General features: G+C 39.7%; 1 protein-coding gene across 2 annotated transcripts in view; it reads left to right on the forward strand.

Annotated features, from left to right (window-relative positions):
* Positions 1-19,456, forward strand: part of SORCS2 (sortilin related VPS10 domain containing receptor 2) — a 639,263-nt gene that overhangs the window by 531,848 nt on the left and 87,959 nt on the right. For both annotated transcript variants that reach the window (XM_075569815.1, XM_075569821.1), the window contains exons 9-10: positions 12,245-12,391; positions 14,214-14,316. In XM_075569815.1, the coding sequence (XP_075425930.1) occupies positions 12,245-12,391; positions 14,214-14,316 (250 nt within the window). The remainder of the gene's footprint in view (positions 1-12,244; positions 12,392-14,213; positions 14,317-19,456) is intronic.

Genomic DNA, 19,456 nt, shown 5'->3' on the forward strand with positions numbered 1-19,456 from the left:
AAGTTAAAGGATCATACAGCTGCACATCCAGAAATATAGTGTATATGATTCAGTGCAACAAATGTGACCAAGGTTGCTACATTGGGGAAACCAGCCAAAAACTACAAGGAAGAATGAATATGCACAGACACTCTATACTCCATCACGAAGAAGGAAGATGCTGCTCACCTGTGGGACATCACTTCTCACAACAGATCATTCCATAAATGATTTAAAAATCAAAATCCTCAATGGAATGTTTAAAAGCACCCAAGAACGGAAAACATTTGAACTCAGAATGATAAGACTCTTTGACACCAAAACCAAAGGACTTAATGCGGACATAGGTTTTCTCACACCCTATCAAAATTGTTTGTAATTATCCTGCTTGCCTCAATTCTTATCCACACTTTCTCTCCCCCCCAGCATCCCTTTCCCTCCCCACCTTTCTTTGACACTGTCCCCTGGCTTCAAACACTTAACACCCTACCTTATCTACAGTAAATATCTGTTGTTTTTTTTCTTCCTCTCTCTACATTGCTTTAGCCATTGAATCCTTTGTATATCAGTATTGCTTGACCTGAAGGAGAGAGGAGAACTCTCGAAAGCTTGTCCTATGACATAAATTGTTAGTCCAATAAAAAAGGTATCACCTAATACTGAAGAACTCATTTATTCTGCACTATCGCAACTGGACTAACACGGCTATTTTCTGCTTTATATATATATATATATATATATATATATATATATATATATATATATATATATGCAAATATGTAAATATAACTGTATGCTCATCTGCATGTCTAAGGCAGGTCTGCAACCCCGCCCTTCACCATTATCACCCAGCACACAGCACTTCCACTGCAGCAAGGGATTCTGGGAAATGACATGCAAATGAGCACGCAGTGCCACTTTTTGCTTCAAAAACCATTTTTAACATGATTCCCTATAGGCTTAAGCTTGCTGCATGGTCACAGCTTTGAGCACAGCCAGGGTTAAGGTGCATACCCAGAAAACCACCCACAGACAGCTGTTTCGACCTAAAGCCAGCAGTACAACCAACTTCACACTGATGATATGCATTAAGGTTGAAACATGTCTGTGAATGGTTTAGCTGACTTTGCATCTGATTCCCATGCTGTGCTTTAAAGCTGTGTTAACAGTGAGCATTAGCTTATATGGGCTCCATGTAACAATGGTATTTCAGACAAAAGGTGACACGGTGTGCTCATTTGCATGTCATTTCCCAGAATCCCTTGCTGCAGTGGAAGCACTGTATATGGGCGATAATGGTGACAGGCAGGGTTGCCAACCTGCCTAAGACATGTGAATGTGCTCACAAGTTATCTTTTTATTTGATATATATATATATATATATATATATATATATGTACAACAAATAAAAAGATCACTTGTTAGCACATTTACATGTCTTAGGCAGGTCGGCAACCCTGCCTTTCACCATTATCGCCAAGCATACAGTGCTTCCTCTGCTGCAGCAAGAGATTCTGGGAATGGACATGCAAATGAGCACACAGTGCCACCTTTTGCTCAAATCGTATTTTGACATGGACCGCTATAAGCTTATGCTTACTGCATTGCACAGCTTTTAGCATAGCCTGGGTTAAGATGTATAGCCAGTAACCCTACTCACAGACAGCTATTTTGACCTGTTGGGTCTCATCAGTGTGAGCCTGGTTATACTGGCTTTGCAATTTGAAGCTTGGATAGGCATCCACCCTACATTGGTTAAGTTATGGTGGGTAAAAAAGTGACATATTTATATATATTTCCAACAAATGTGTCAACACTGCAAAGACCCAAATAAACAGAATATAACTAGTCAATGGCTATTTCTACCTTGGCCGGCAAGTAACAATTAATCAAATCTTTTATAATACATTCAATAGGAGAAGCAAGATGGCCTTGAGCCCATTTGGAGTAAACAAGACAATCTCTCAAGAGAACCTTCCACTGTGCCTGAGAGGAAAATTTCCGCCCAGTGTATTCATAACACGCTCACGTACAGTATGGATGGGAAACTTGGACTCTAAATGCAAAGATAATTCAGAAGCTTCAGACAACTCACAGTAGTATGGTGATATGTGCAGATGTAGCACACATTATTTCATTCAATGGGTTGGCCTGCCCCTTTTTCTCACGTGGCTAATGCAGACACAATGATGTCTGCTCCTGCTTGCATGTTGTATGTGTTAAGCCACAACACACCAGTGTGAGCAATAACATCTGCTACATTTGAATGCTGGGTATTACCCAGAAGAGACAGGAAAAAGAATGAGTGGGTTAGAAACCAAACAAAAGTCTGCGACATCATCACTCCCCTGAAAGAAGTGTATTTACGAGAAACGCGCATTGGTCAGCACTCTGATGCCACTTCCGTAGTGATGAGCGTATAGCGCAGTCAGCATGGGACTCTGTCTCTGTGTGGTGCTGAGGCACATGGAACACTCTGCCTTAACTATGTGTGATTACACATGAAACAGATTATGACATTAGTTGGATGCAGGCTATTTTATTGAGGTTATGATTATTAGCTCTAGTGACTGTAATCAGTCTATCAATATTCCACAACTTAAACAAACAGATCTTTCCTCTGGCAGTCCTGTCTGTCTTTGTTAGTGTAGTTCTTAGCAGATTTAGTGACTGTGACAAGTCTGCTCTCTCTGTCTCTTGACCAACAGAGACAGAAAAAATGAGTGGGGAGAAAACAACATTAATGAGAGGGGGAGAACTGAAGGGGAAATACTGTAGACCAAACAAAAATTAATTTTTTCCCCCTGTACCTCCGTTCTAAGTACATTCCTTGTAATTTGACTGGAGCAGTGATACACTTTGTAACTGTCTACTTTGCTCTATACTCATTTGATAGTAAGAACTATATACTAGTGGGCTCACATCTACAGTATATAGAGTTTATGTGGGATAGTCTTCCTGGGGCTGCTCCAATACATGTTCTATGTTTTTGATAGACAAACAATAGAAAAAGAATTATCAATGCACATGCAATATGAATTTTGTATCCGTTCATTACTACTGTTTGTATGATTTTTTTGTCACATAAGTATGGCTCATTTCGTTCAATCCTTTGCCCAAAACATTAAACCTGCAACCACGTCATGGTAACACCGTCAGCAGATCCTATACTGCCAATGTTATACTGTGGCTTCTGTATTTCTTCCACTACTTTGAGGAAATAGGAAACAAAACAATAATATAGCCTATAGCATGGGACGTGTGACATGTATGCGTTGCCGAAGGGGTTACCATTTAGGATCACTATACAGTATGTGTGAGCTATAGTGCTATTAAAACTGGTATAAACCCAGAAGTGCCTATATAAATATAATGAAACAATTGTGCAAAAAAAAAAATATATATATATATATATATATATATATATATACTTCCCATGCTTAATACTCCTATTGGCACAAATAAATATACTCTATACATATATAATTTTGTGGGTTAAGGTTTTGAGCTTGATAAGGTTGTGTATGTCTAATTGATAGACTAACATCCAACAGATATCACTGTATAAAATATAGATACCAGAAAGTAATCAACATTTGGTATTATAACCTTAATTTACCCACTTATAGGTGACTTATTTTGGCTGGCTGCCTCATTTTAAAGTCTGTATATAGTTCACTTGTATATACACTATCCTCTTTTCCCGACTCATAGCTACTACCCCTTCTCTCTTGTGGCAGTGTCGAAACAATCTATTGCATACATGTAACAATTTATGCTCGACAAATTCAATTGATAGAATGGGTATGACATTTTCTAACCACAGCATCTTGCCACATCATACTAGCTGAAACAATAACAACAGGAGCCAGTAAATTGAGATATAACACATTTATTAGAAGCATTCTTATACAATTGGATACGAGACAATTAGAAACATTATAGAATCTCTATTAAGAACCATAACGGACACCCTATTAACCAACAACAGTCAAGTACTCTAATAAAATGTCCATTTTGACCCATTCATGTGTTCGTAGATTTGTGAGAAGTTTGGGTTTTCCTTTTTTGGGTCAGTTTTATAACTTGGAATACATTTTATTTTAGAGTATTTCAGCGGTTTATTTAGTGTCAATTCATATCTGTAAAATATTAAAAGCAAAGTTTAAAATGATCATAATGTGTTATGGGTATTGTGTGAAACCAAGCAAGAGTCTCTTTCTTTAAAAAGTTAAGCCCGCCATTACCCCTATCGATCAATGATATGATATATTTATTTATGTATGTACAGTTTATTACACCAGTCCTATATACAGTATGTTATTCTTAAAGTATGTAAAACAGTGATGTACAGCTCATTCAAGAGAGTGGACCTGCAGGGGTTAACTGTCTATTGCTAAAGGAACTGTAATCACATCAGAGTTTAGTATTGTAGGCTTGGACACTGTGATGTGATCAGGCTCATTGTTCAGGAATCTCTGCTGAGTGGACTTGCTCTGCAAGAAAGCTGTAAGACCTGGGGCTGTATCTGTATTGTATGACTGTAGAGGGAAATTGTGTGGGCATTGTCCTATATCAGCCTACATCCTGTGGACTATGGTAAGGGATGTTAATGACCATATTTGGGCATGCCATTTTTGGCTTTTTGGCCCACCTTCAACCCTAGTAATCTCATCAACCGGGTCTGGGGCGTGTGCAGACACCAGGACTATTGTTCCTACCCAGACTAGCTGGCATCTCCCTGATTGGGACAGGGGTATAAACACTTCTCCCCAGCCTCAAGTGAGTCATTCTGGACCTTGTAGCCTTTGTGAAGACTGTATGCTAACAGATTTAAAAGAGTCAGCAAAAGGGAACTGAGGAGACCCAGTGCAGGGGTCTGGAGCATCCAGTGGAGCTGTGGTCTGTGTGTGCACTGTTGGCCGGAGCTGTTTAGAGTGATGCAACGTAGAGGATTTAAAGCTGCTAGCTAGCGGAGAGCATGGCAGTGCTGCCCATACTACCGAGGACTGCGGCGCAAGTCAAGAACGTGTATCGGGGTAAGCTTCTTGATGGAGGCCCCCGCACCTAGGACTTTAGGTTGTTTCCCCAATTGGGTGAGTATGTGTGTGTGTCTTATGTACAGGAAGTTTGTGGAAACTGTTTCTAATAAAATCAATTTTGTTCAACTGTGCAGTTCCGTGTAGTGTACTGATTGATCCCTGGTGTAATTGTCCTGATCTCCTGACAATATGTTTACAGAATTTATAAGGTTGCACATTAAAAAAATGGTTATAATTTTCTTATGTTTCTTAAAACAAGTTATGCACGATTTGTACTATTGTTTGTAACAATTGTATGCTAATTATGGAATATATGGTGTGCAAAAGCTTTCTTATACATGAAGATATGAAATGGTGGTTAAAATAGCATTTGAATTTGCAGTATGACAGTTTGAAGTTGCACTGTTTTATAGTCTTTAGGGCTGCAAACAAACCTTGTAAATATAAAATTTATTTAAATGGCTTTTCTGCAATATTTTATTTCCAAAGTTTGAATTTTCTGCGAAAACATTGTTTTTATTTGAGTCCCAAGCGTTCTATATACCTCCCCAGCGTATAGTAGACAACAGCCCTGACACGTCGATTTACTTTTTGTGCTTTTAGGGACAACACATTTAGGCTGAATAAATGTCATGTTTACATACAGAACGTGTAAATGAAAACAAGTCACTTCTTTAGGGTTTCTCATAAAGCATACTGTAGCAGTTTAAAGCAGCAATACTACATCCCCCCCCCCCTCGTGTGTGAATGTAGTATTTCATGTGGCAATGTATAATTCTACATCCTTACCTAAACTGGCAATCGTTTGGTGCTCCTGTTATAAATCTGTAAAAATCCGGATTGTGTGACTAACATAATGGCTATTTCAGTCAATGTAACTCAGCAGCTACAATGTATCCTTTTATTACTAAGGTAAAATGATATATTGTTACAGTTTACAGCTCAAATAGCACAACGTAATTGAGTATACGATACTGAGGACACAGTTTAATTAATTCACAATGACAATTGTGGAAGAGGGTTTAATTAAAACATTCTTGAACATTTCCAGATGGCCCTTTTATAAAGTTAGATAATGCAACACTGGATATTAAGGTTCTTTCTGGAGTCCTAGGAGGACAATTTTGGAGAACTACAGAAGTGTCAGTCACTTCTTGTGCCACAGATATAACAAGGGACTCTTTAGGATTGTTACGGATAAAGTAATGAGCCAAATTCCTGTCAGGCCTTTATTCCCCTTAAGTACTTTAACAGAGCCTTTTCTGGCTTTTTTATTTCCGAATGTGGATAATTACATCAAGACAGTAGAAGCATCCTTTTGTTACTTTATTCATAATAATACAATTAATAAGCACGTGGGGTCCATGGACATTTGGTCACTTTCATCTTGGGTTCCAAAACCTTCTCTGTTCATGATATCTAACTTGATGCTTCAAGAGGAAATCCACTCAACTGCACCACTTTCCCATAGAAACATAAGCATTTCTGCAATCTGTCTTTATTTTATCTGAGACTATTTTATGCTAAGGCTGCTTTGGTTTATAATGAAGTCATTCTCACAGCCACCATTAATGAGTTCAGTCACATGTTCAAATGCTTGGCCTGACTCCTCTAGGGAATGGGATGTCAGCCCAGCATTTATATATACAGTACTGTCTTTTCTGTCTTCAAAAACTCACTTGGTTTGTATCCAACCATTAATTCACTTTAATGCAGCTAATTGCCTTCTCCAAATCCATGCAAACCCTGACCGTCCTCTCCCCCTGTTCCAGCTCACTATGCTGTCCTAGTGTTGTCTTAAATATATTTCACCATGCGACTCCGTATTTCAATATTGATTATTTCTTGTTGTTTCATATAACTATGCAATAAAAACAGTGCAGTAATGGATCTGTATAGATCTCATCTACTGTATAGACAGGTTTTCTTATTATACAGGTAGTTGTGCACTCTCACTCAGTTGTTGGAAGAAATTCTTTTTTCAGCATTCATATGCACAGATTTACTGTAGTAGTAAAAAGAATAGCCCACGTTATTTATAAGCAGTTTACCAGACTTGTTTCTTTGTCTGTTTATGTATATAAATGATAATGCAAAGGCTAAAGCCTACATTTATTATGTGTGGATGTAGCTATTCCATTCATTTTTTTTAATTCTCTGGTATAATCAGGACATATCAATTAAAGCTATTTTCTCCTTCTATAAATATTAAAGCATTTGTGTAGTATGTTTGCTGTCCTTTAGCTGAAGTTGCCATCCACCTACTACTTCAGCATTGTTCTCACCTTACTTTGGGCCTTAGCATAATGTACCCAGCCCAGTATGTACTCAGGTTGTATGTATATCTTTATGTATATCTTTATATATATGGCGCCATTAATGTACATAGCGCTTCCCTGCAGTAATACACAGGACAATCATATAAATAACAAATAATACAAATAACAAATAACGGGAAGAAGTGCTTTCAGACATAACATTGACATTTAGGAAAAGGAGTCCCTGCCCTGAAGAGATTACAATCGTATTGGTAGGTAGGAAGAATGTACAGAGACAGTAGGAAGGTGATCTGGTAAGTGCGTCTGCAGGGAGCCATGGTCGATGTTTGAGGTGTAAAGTATCAGCCATGGAGCTACTCATATGCTTCATTAAGGAGGTGTGTTTTAAGATAGGTATCACGGTAGACCAGGTATCTTAACACATTTACTCTATATTCCTGGGATCAGTCAATAAGCAAAACAAGGCAGTGAAATAAAATGGGGTTTATTTGGACAAAACCTCGGAAATACAACAAAAGATAAAACACAGAAATATACATACTTACTGGGGTCTGGGGTATGAGATCTAGCCTTTCCTAGGTGCAGAGCACCCACTTGCAAGGGCTTACCCTGACCGGAACCTTATTCCGGATGTTCTGGTCCAGCAGAAACTCCTGACTGGGACCTAGTCCCAATACTCCTGTTTTCGGCAGGAACTCCTGACCGCGTCTACTACGTTCTCAAATGAGAACTTGGTCCTCGTGTCTGACAGTCTCAGCAGGGCAGACTTTCCTAGATTCAAAATGAAGCCGGTTGCTCTGCTATTTGGGAAAGATAAACTTTGAAAAGCCCGCCCTAGCTTCATCGACTTAAGCCACAAAATTGTCTCGTTCTCCTCCGTTGAGCTATGTTCAGCATGGAGGAAGGAGGAGCGACCAATCAGAGCATGGGAATTCCTCCCCGCCAACCAATAGAAACAGGGGCTCGTCTCTGGGCTGATTTCAGAGGAGGAGGAGTGTCAAGCCGGCTTGAAAAGACGGGTGAGCGGGAAATATGTTTTAACCAATGGGAGAAGCGCCTACAAGCTGTATCTCTCCCAGCTAACTCATTCCACCCGCTGGGCAGGCTCCACCAAGTTTGGCATCTACAAAATGTGTCCCCACAGGGTGCACTTTGTTCTTCCGGACTTGGCAATTCGCCCTTCCTCATCCACCAAATGGTCTTCTCACCTCTGGACATCCTTTCCTCTTTGAACTACGGACTCTATAAAGACATGCCGGCACCTATTCTGATGCCCTCGCTGACTGTATAGAGTCTTATAGTAAATGTCTAAAACATTATAAAGTACACTTTACTAAAGTATACACATTGGGGAACCTTATATTTATAAGGGAAACGGATTTGGGATATTTGGGCTCGAAATCCAGGAGTCTGGGGGACACTAGGTTGCCCCGGTGTAATTCACCCCGCGTAACGACAAATCATACCTACTCGCCGGGGAGAATTAAAGGACTACCGGTAACTTCGGCCCTCGAACTCCTGCAAACAAAATAATTGTATTTCTATCCAAATATCCCCCCTAAAACAGACACACAAGAAATCTCAAAGTTCTAGGGCCAAGGGAACATGAAAACAGAAAAAAAAACCAGGGTCACTTTATTTTCAGCATGTACAGTATTATCCCTGGTCCCTGGCTTATGGTGCTTATGTAGCTACCAGGAACCCCACTGTTTCATGGGTAACCAGAGGGCTGAACCTTTATTAGATAGCCAGGTTACGCCGTACCATCACAATTGATCCTAAAAGTGGATAGAGAGCTAGTCGGATATTGAGGGGAAGGGAATTTCAGAGATGTGGGGCAGTCGGTGAGAAAGGCTTGAGGCGGGAGAGGGCTATAGATACAAAGGGGGTAGAGAGAATACATCCTTGAGCAGAACGCAAGAGTCAGGATGGTGTATGATGAGAAATTAGAGCTGAGATGTAAGGAGGGGCAGAAAAGTGTAAAGCCTTAAAAGTGAGGAGGAGAATTGAGTGTGAGATGCGGGATTTGATAGGAAGCCAGGAGAGGGATTTCAGTAGGGGACAGACTGAGACAAACTGTAGAATGTATAAAAAAAATTGTTTTACCAAATTATGCATTGTGTTTCTATGTATATACCTGAAAATCATTACATTATTATGTCAAATTGGGATAGCATACTGCATATCGCTAACCTATTGGTTTGGGAATTGGATGGCCCAACAGGGCTTATTCATTAAAGTGCCAGAATGGACTTTTCAATTGGTAAAGGGTAATATCACTTGAAAAAACATCTAGCTATTTGTGTAATTGTGAACATTTGTGTAATACTGAGAAAGGATCAGAGTGATCAAATTCTGCATTTTTCATCCAATCCTATAGGAATACTATATGCAAAAGCTTGTATCTTAAAAATGTACAGCAAATAAAAATACCACTTGTGGGTACATTTGCATGTCTCAGACAGGTCTGCAACCTTGTCTTTAAAAGTGTAACCACAAGTCCAAACCATGAGTGTCATGTACTGCATGTAGAAACTTTGTTTAATCTTTAAAAATCCGTGCAATATTAAAATGTAATTATGCAGATGTGCACATCTTGGAAAATTACTGTAAGTAATAAAAAGAAAGATAGCAAGTGACAGATAACATGTCCCAAAAAAAATTCACCTACTGTATCTATGGCTAACCAACACTGTCATGCCTAATCTACTCAAAGCGACTTTCAGGAAAAGTAGTGTCGCATCTCACAAGCATACCAGTTTTTTTCATGAAAGCTGCTTTAAAACGAATCAATATTGTTGTTTTCATTCAGTACAGTGAGAAGTCCCTATTTATAGTTCTGCGGACATTCTTCCTTTGTTGGGGGATTTTTCACTGTTTAACTAATAGGCCCATCAAGTTGAACAAGAAGTGAGAGACTGACTGTAAAACGGTGATTCTTCCATCTAAACCAGAATGGGATCATGTGCTGTGGAATTTAAAATGCCCATTGTGTATCTATTTCTTGAATTCCATTTTTTTTAAACAAGCAAATTAGCAGTACATACAGTATTAACAATCTTTTATTGAAATATATTTCTGTTGTCTAGGGTTTAGAACACAAAAAAGCATAATCAAAACATCCATGTCAATCCACATAGTAATAATGTTTGGCCAGTACTTTGGGTGGACATTATCTTGGCAGCAGTTTCGGTGTTATCCTCCGGATAAGACTTGTATTACAGATATCTGATAGCCTGCGCTGGACTTTACAAACACACAAATATCTAAAGGATAGACCAACATGCGTGCCTAATTTGGTTTCTGTTTCTACAGACACCATAGTGTGCACAACAGTATTATTGGTTGAACTTAATAAATACTGTAAGCCAAACAGATACGCTTATGCAACTCCATCAGTAATCGACAAATCTACAACATAATGCTCTGTAGGTGATAAAAAAAAACTGCTACGTTTACCTTTTTTCAATCCTACCTATAAACTATTGCATCTTTCATATTGAAGATGCAACAACAATTAGAATTCACTTGGTCATCATGTTCCACCTTGACTACTTCAATCTTCTCCTAGTTGGAATTCTCCTCAATCAACTGTCCCCACCACAATGCATCCAAAATGCGGTTGCCAGACTCTTCTACCTCACTGTCCGCTATTCATCGGCTGCTCCACTACGCAAATCCCTACACTGCCTTCCCATATGCTCTAGGATTAAATAAATGATTCTAGCTCTGACATACAAATACAATGCTACTTCCTTTACATCTCAGCACTCATCTCCAATTACTCTCCTAAATGCTCCCCCGGTTCTGCCCATGACCCACTTACAAGATTTCTCCTGTGCTGTAACCTATCGCTTGAATTCCTTACCATGCACCATCGGACTCTGCCCCAGTTTTCAGCACTTTAAAGGCTTCCTTTGGTGGTTTATCTGACGCACCCATGACATCCACACACCCAAATTTCATTCTGAGGAACACTCAAGCGCACAGTGAGCAGCCACTTATACCTTTTATTTCAACGGTGCCCGTTATTCCTTCTAGATTGTAAGCTCTCCTGAGCAGGGCATTTAGTACCTGTTGTATCTGTCTGCGTTAATTTGTTCTTATTTTTTTATTTTTTTATTATTATAGGTGTGTAATTCCCTAATTGTACCATGCTGCAGAATATGCTGTCCCTTTATAATTGAATGATGATGCATAATATCATAGAAAGCAAGATTCCTGTCTCAAATGTAACTAAAGAAAATAATCAAATGGGCTATACACATTTCTGTTTTACGAAAGTAGAATACAAAATCCCTAACTCTCAGCCCGAAAGACATTCCTTTCAGATGCATTGTGCAGGGCTCATACAGTACCATGCCTGGCCTGCACATGCATTAAATAAACCTTTTCAAACAATAATTACCGAGTATGAGATACTGCAACCACAATACACAAGCTTTCACAGCAACTTTACTTCACTGGTCATTTGTACTTTTAGAATTGCAGGTACAGCACCTGTGGGTCACAGAATTCACCTTCCCTAAACCTGTAACCGTTGTGCTCTATTAACCTTGTGAGTTCTTATTTGTACTTTAAAACTACTTTATTGCTCTATACGAGCTAAATTTGCATAACATTATACTGGCCCTGGATGGAGGAGGGACCACGACAAAAGACGAAAATGGATTTGAATGTTTAAGGGGGTTATCACAAAATGTCCTGCTCTTAGAAAACCATTGTTCAATTGGGTAGATAATGGGCCTTTTCTGCTGAAAATTAAATGCTTGGCAAATCCTTGAACGTGTACTATATTAAGCATCACTTTAAAAATCCTTGACATAGAATGAAGTGTATTCTAAAGCTGATATAACTCGATGAATCATCAGCATTGGATACTGTAAGCAAAAGGGATTTACATAACACGGGAATGAGGACTTTCTCCACTGTTATTTTTTGCAGGTTAGAGGTATTAAAGGTGTTTTTCTGGCCAATCAAAAAAATGATGGAAAAGTGACAACGCTCATCACCTACAATAAAGGCAGAGACTGGGACTACCTAAGTCCACCAATCACAGACATGAATGGTAAACCAATCAACTGTAAGCCTGTAAGTTTGAAATATTATTCTATAACCTGTACATTTCTCCTGCCTCCAAGTTACTGTGGCCCTTATTTACTAATTGTGCTATTCAATAAGACACTGTGTGCCGGAAGGCAAAGTGTGGACCATTCTCCCTTACATTTATTAAATATTTTCCCAGGAAGTAATACATTGAGAATTACCTCTCGTTTTCAAGTATGTCCTGGGCATAAAGCTATAACAATACATGGGTACATTAAATGAACAGAGGTTATACAGTCAATCCACAGACATTAGATAGACAGATAGAGTTGGAAAATTGGGTACAAGGTATAAAAGGGCTGGTGAGTTTCAGATTGAAATAGAGAAGCTTAAACATCACCAAACATCAGCGAATGGCAGCAATGGCTCACACCCTTTAGCTGCCCTTTGGCTGCGCCAAAGACTGTACACCTTTGGGGCAACACAAATTGAGTGCAGCTGTGGTTTCAAAGTCCTTTGTCCTCCTGGCTCATTAACATAAGGTGTCTTATGAATAGCACCACTTATCAATATTTTCTACTGAAATATATTGATACAAATAACACGCTGTCACTGTTTACTAAAATGACAATTTGTTAATGTAATATCACTAATTTGGGTAAAACATACACTGTATAAATACTATAGATAATGTTTTAAGATGTAATTTTTACAACCCTGTGGGACAACAAGTTGTCTTATGCTTCCTATTTAAAAAGGTAATTTAAATGGTTGTGAACGTTTACATCTAGAATGTGAAAAAAGAAAACCTGGCGCCAAATGTTCAAATGGAAAGTCCTGTGATCTTCAAAGAATCCGCACGAGTGCTTTACATCTAGCTCATCATGAATGAAATAGAAATAGCCATGTTAGTCCAGTTGCAGAATTAATGAGTACAGATGTTGCAAGACATAATGTCTTTGTAGCCGCTAGGAAAAAAATGCAGAAGACTCGCGGCCCGATCGCGGCCACAAGGACAGCAAGGTTTGCAGCCTGGAAGGATTAACGCTACAGGGGTCCATGCTTTTGAATGGGACACACGCCTCCCCCCCCCCCCCCCGGCATTAATCCTTTGTTTTGATCGTAGGAAATACTGGTACTTACCTTTGAGATGAGCTGCACAGCTGTTTCGCTTTCTGCAGACGTGTCCCTGCAGCGCCGGAAGGTAAGATGCAGGGCTTGGCAACCCCCAGGATGATGTAGATGCCCTTATACAGGTGTCTACATCATGAGAGATAGCGTCCATGGCCATTTACATCATCAGTTTTATGTGTCCTGTCCAGCCCCCTTGATGATGTAGATGATCAAATATGTCTATATAGCCTCCCCCTCATAATGTAGAGACCCATATAAAGGCATGTACGTCAACCAGAGGGTGGCCAATCCCAGCATCTTACCTTCAGCGCTGCGGAAACATGGTTGCAAACGGGGAGATGGCTGCGCAGCTCATCTGAAAGGTGAGTACCGGTATTATCTCCCTGCTGATGGCCCAAAAGGCTTAACGCCCATTCAGAAGAATTGAACCCCGCAGATGTAATCCTCCTGGGAAACGTACTGTCCTCGGGGCCGAGAGAGCAGTAGCTGCAGTGCAGCCGCATTGTAACAGTGCCTGGCACCCAGAACAGTAAGTCTTGCTTCATCTGTACTTCAATATTAGGTGATACCTTCTATCTCATCACAATACTGTCATGTTTATTGAAAAAAAGAGTTGGATTTGTCCTGAAGATTTATAAGTTGTGTTTGTTACCATTGTAGTAACCTTTATGGAATCTAATGAGCTATTAATCAGAACATATTTTTATTCCGAATTCTGTTTTTATCTTCAAAGCCTGAATGTCGTCTTCACCTTCATCTCCGCTGGGCAGACAATCCGTATGTATCAGGGACAGTTCATACCAAGGACACCGCTCCAGGTCTAATTATGGGAGCAGGTACTGTACATCTTTAAAACATGATGTTCCAATGTGTAATGGTAGGACTAAAAATTATATAACTGTACCAATAAGTACATAAGTATTAAACCGTGATAACTGCAGGTCAAATTTGTGTAATACTGGGAAAGGATCAAGAGAGATCAACTTCTGCATTTTTTTTTTTTAACTTGTCGTTTTTATTGTTTTTATAAATCACAGCATTAATACATCTCAGAACCATTACTGCATCATGCGATATCTATATCTCACGTGCATCTCAACTGTACAACAACAATATTCAATAATTAACAAGGTGTAATAAACATAATAAGAAACAGAAAACTATTGGGGGATAAACTTAGTACGGCGTCCGATGTGTTTACAGACCTCTTCGGGTATTACCTAGAGCCCACCTTTACTATTGCATCATAGGAGAAAGCATCTTCAATTATCAAAGCAATATTGCGGTTTTCTCTACCCCTGGGATATCTGTCTGAGCCAGCGAAGGCGTCCAGACTTTTAGGAAATTTTCGCCAGTGTCATTAACCAAACTCGTTAATTTTTCCATCTGGCATACGTACCAAATTCTGTTCCGAATTTTGGGGATCGATGGGATTTCCCTTTGTTTCCATAATGCTGCGAGCTCACACCTCACAGCTGTTGCAAAATGAGCAAAATGAGCAATAAGCTTGAGTTCAATTTTTGCTATACCCTGGCGAGCTCTACCCAATAAGAAGAGCCCAGGATCTAGTGGAATTTTGAGGTCCAAAATCCTCTCCAGCCAATCTTTGATCTTACGCCATAGCGGAGCTAGCCGAGGGCAAGACCACAGCATATGGAACAAATCAGCGGTTTCTCCACATTGTCGTGTGCACAATGGGGAGCTTCCTTTTATAAAATTTGATAGCTTAAGTGGAGTAAGATACCATCTCATCAGGACCTTATATGCGTTTGCCTTTAATGTTGTACAAATCGAGCTCTTGGCAGCTGCTGTTGCTATTTGGGTCCATTCATCCAAATCTAAGGTCTCACCTAAATCATCCTCCCATTTTAACATATAACCTAATTTGTGAGAAACCTTGGTGTCAGAACCGACTACTTCTCTATACAACTGCGATGTGAGTCCCTTAGTAGTTGTCTCTCTAAGACAGAGCTTTTCAAATGTCGTCAATGAGGTGTGTGGGTTAGATTTATTATAGAAGGCTCTGATCTGGAGGTACCTAAAAAATTCTGAGTGTGGGATATTTTTATCTGACCTAATTTGTTCAAATGTTATAATTTTGTTTCTACCCTCGAGATCTTTTAGTCGTGATATATTGCTGCGTTTCCATAATAAGAAATTTGCACTATCCATATCTGGAGCAAAGTTCGGATTCCCCCATAGGGGCGTCATCAGTGTGTTTTTGGTTGTAAGGCCACATTTAAATTTAACTGCGTCCCAGATTGCTAATGAATTGGTCATCGAGGATAGCGGCGGTTGTATAGCTTTTTTTCTTGCTACTTTTGGATTCCATAATAGGTTGATTAGTTCCAATGGGGAAAAAGCCGTACTCTCCAATGCCACCCATCTTTTCAAATCAGGGTTCGTCTGCCATTGGGAAATTTGGCATAATTGGGCCGCCCTGTAATATGATACCAAGCAAAATGTGAAAAAGAAAAAATGTGAACAAGCGCTAAAGACTAAAACACCAGTGTGACAAGTACAAAATATATATATAAAGGCTGCCTAGTAATACTGTCAGTACTAACAGAAAAAGTGAAAACAAAGAAAAACCTGGCACCAAAAGTTCATTGGATAATCCTGTACTCCTCAGGGGATCAGCACACTTGCTTGACAGGCCATGTAGGGGAAAAAACACAAACAGACACAGATCATAGTGCAACACTGTAGGGTTAAAACAGGTCTACACTAATACACACACTGCACATATAACATAGAGACTCCTAGTGACTATAAAAACTATTTATTAAATAAAAAGAACTATGCCATAAAATGGTATGGACAAATGAGAACACCGCTGGTCATCCAGATGGGAAAAAACAGAGCCCTACTTACAAGCAGCAAGGCAAATACCGATCTGTCGAGTTTAGGATTGAGGTTGTATTAAAATCTCCAGCTACTATTATTGGACCTTGTGCGACTTTATTCAACTTTTTGAAAACTAGCATGAATAAGGTAGGCTCCAGTGCACTCACATGCTCCACGATCATTAAAAGCAGTTTAACCAACTCAGGGTTAGGAGCGACGCCCGCAATACAGCAAACACAGCTCACACGAATCCTCTGGGTAGGGACAGTCTCCTCTGCATCAAAACAGTGTCTGACGTCACGGGACTTCCTCAGCTTTCCTCCAATGGTAAGGGGGGAGTAGCTGGATACAGAGTCAGCGTCAGCGTTGAGATCTTTACAGCGGGAGAACAGCTGGTTCGCAGAAAGCGGCAAGAGGCTCCACAAGGCTCCACACAGCTCACGGGTCACTGCGCAATTGAAATTAACCCTACGCGTTTCATCCGGGTATTCGGACTTCTTCAGGGGTGCATGGATACAGACTCATCTCAAGACATTAAATAGTCCCCAAAAGGGGAGGGGAAAGGGCGGGTGCAACACATCATAGCACAAGCCATGCCCAAAATGCAGTGATGTACACATACAGATAGCAGCCAATGTTAAATGGACACAAATAATGTATAATGGTACAAATACACAAAATTTATATAATAAAAAATATATACATCGAATTTATATAATAAAAATATAATAAAAATATGTATATGCAAATAGACAATTAATACAATAAGGATCCAGATAGGACCTAAGTGGAGACAAAAAGGAAAATCAGCACAAGTAGTATAATAAAAATGTCATACAATAAAAATCAACGTATAAAAATAAGGTATATTAAAAGTTGATATAAAAAGGATGTCAATCTATGTGCCCATAACAATTATAAAAACACACATATAAACATCAATGTAAAAAGGAAACAAGATCAATATCGATGTTAAGACCTTTTGGCTTAAGTGTACGTAATTTATGTATCCAGTGGTTTCTCCCCTCAGGCCCAGTTTTTGCAGGAACAGGTCTTTATCCTCTAGGCTTCTCAAAGTGTGAGCTGTTACGTTTTTTAGAACAAGCAAACCGAAGGGAAAAACCCAACGTACCTTATTCCTTTGTCTCACAGCAGCTTTGTTACAGGCATGATTGACCTCCGTTTGAACAACGTAGGGGGAGCAAGATCCTGGAATATCAGGTGTTTGACCCCCTCAAACTCCACCATACCTGAGGCTCTGGATATTTGGCATACCGCCACCTTTATTTTAAAATAGGGGAGTCGCACTTTGATATCCCTCGGGGGGTCATTTGGTTGTGATTTTGACCTGAGGGCCCAGTGACACCTGTCTAGGTGCAGGTCCAAATCTGGCTTATCCGGGAATAGGCTTGTCAGCCATTTTGTAATAAATTCCTTGGGGTCTGCAAACTCCTCAGGGACGCCTCGCACCCTGATGTTATTTCGGCGGTCTCTGTTCTCTGCATCCTCCTGTTTGCTAGAGAGGTCATTTATCTGTGCCTAGGGATTGGCCGTGGTTTTATCATTTTTGTGGACCGCTTTTATTGTGGAATCCAGCCGCGTTTCCAGTTCATCCATTCTGGCGCCAATGCTGTTAATGTCGCGCCTCAGGTCCGATAGCTCCTTATGCATGTACGCCTTGATTTCGTTGCAAAATTCCCTCATTACCTTTCGGGTAATTGTCTCAGTGTCTCTAGCCTCCATTTGCTCATCCAGCACTTGCTCGTCCTCTGACTCCGATTCTGCATGCGGCGTCGGGGTCCCTGCTCTGTTTTTGCGCGCCGAATCTGACTTATTGAAATAAGTTGAGAGAACCACAGCGGCACAACCCGTTTTTGGTCTTGTCTGCATCCTGAATTCTTCCCGTTCTTTAATATTTGTTTTGGGAGCTGTTTTTATTAATTTTTATATTACTTGTATATTGTAATGTTGCCGAGGGGTATGGAGCTCACACACTAGGCATCCATTCCCCTAGCCTTCACGCATGCGCCTCCAATCCCTGCATTTTTCATCTAATCCTATATGAATACTATATGCAAATGAGTGTATCTTAAAAATGTACAGAAAATAAAAAATACTACTTATGATGCACTTGAATTTCTCAGACAGGTCTGCAACCCTGCCTTTCCCCATGATCTCTTAGCAACCAATGCTCCCACTACGGCCAGGGATTCTGGGTAATGACATGCAAATGCATAAGAAGTAAAGAGTTTACTTCATACAGTACAGTATGTATATTTTCTGGAATGGGGAGGAGGACATTCAGCCTTTAATATAAAGACAATGCTTTTCCCTATACAACAAATGTATTAAAAAGGTGCTGAATGATAAAAACTATTTAATCTAATTTTTTAATGTATCAAATATGAATTTGCTTTGACTCCTGAGTTCGGTGGTGAGCTAAAATGTTATCATTCCTCCAAATTATTATAACACAAGCAAAGGAAAAGCAAAAACCCTGGAGGTGCGGTTGTAGAATACATGGTAGGACTATACTTAGTTAGAAACCCTAAACTGCAGTCTCAAAGTTTGCAAGTTTTTAGAAGCGCTTTGCATAACACAGCTACGAGAATAGCAGTTGTGGGCAAAAAGTGGGAGTTGGAGGATTTTTTGACAAACCGATCGGATTGTTTAGAGCAAGATTGAAACCGCTTAAAAAAAAAAAAAGATGTTTAGACGCGGTTTGGACATGCGATAAGGGCTTACAGAATAGCAAAGCATGCCAATCCACTTCTATACTGCAGTTAGAAGTGGATTGTCATACTTTGGAGCTAGGCCCCATTGTCTTTTACAGAAACAACCTAGATTCTATCCATGCGGTTTATTGTCTGTTTTGTTCAGGTCAAGACAGCTGAAGCATGCATCACACATCTCAGTATCTACATGTTTTAACTCAGTGAAAATATAATGTAATCAAATATTGGTAGACTCAAGCCATTGCAATGTTTTTGTGATGACTAGGGCGCTTGTTGAATAAGCTGTAAGGCCAATACCCTGTGCTGGAGATTTTCATTGCATTAATTTGTATGGAGCTTTACTCTTCTCCAGAACTGAGAAAACTGTTTCAGCTAAATCCATATATCTTTTAAC

The sequence above is a fragment of the Ascaphus truei genome, chromosome 1 (genome assembly GCF_040206685.1).
Source record: "Ascaphus truei isolate aAscTru1 chromosome 1, aAscTru1.hap1, whole genome shotgun sequence".
NCBI classification, from domain to species: domain Eukaryota; kingdom Metazoa; phylum Chordata; class Amphibia; order Anura; family Ascaphidae; genus Ascaphus; species Ascaphus truei.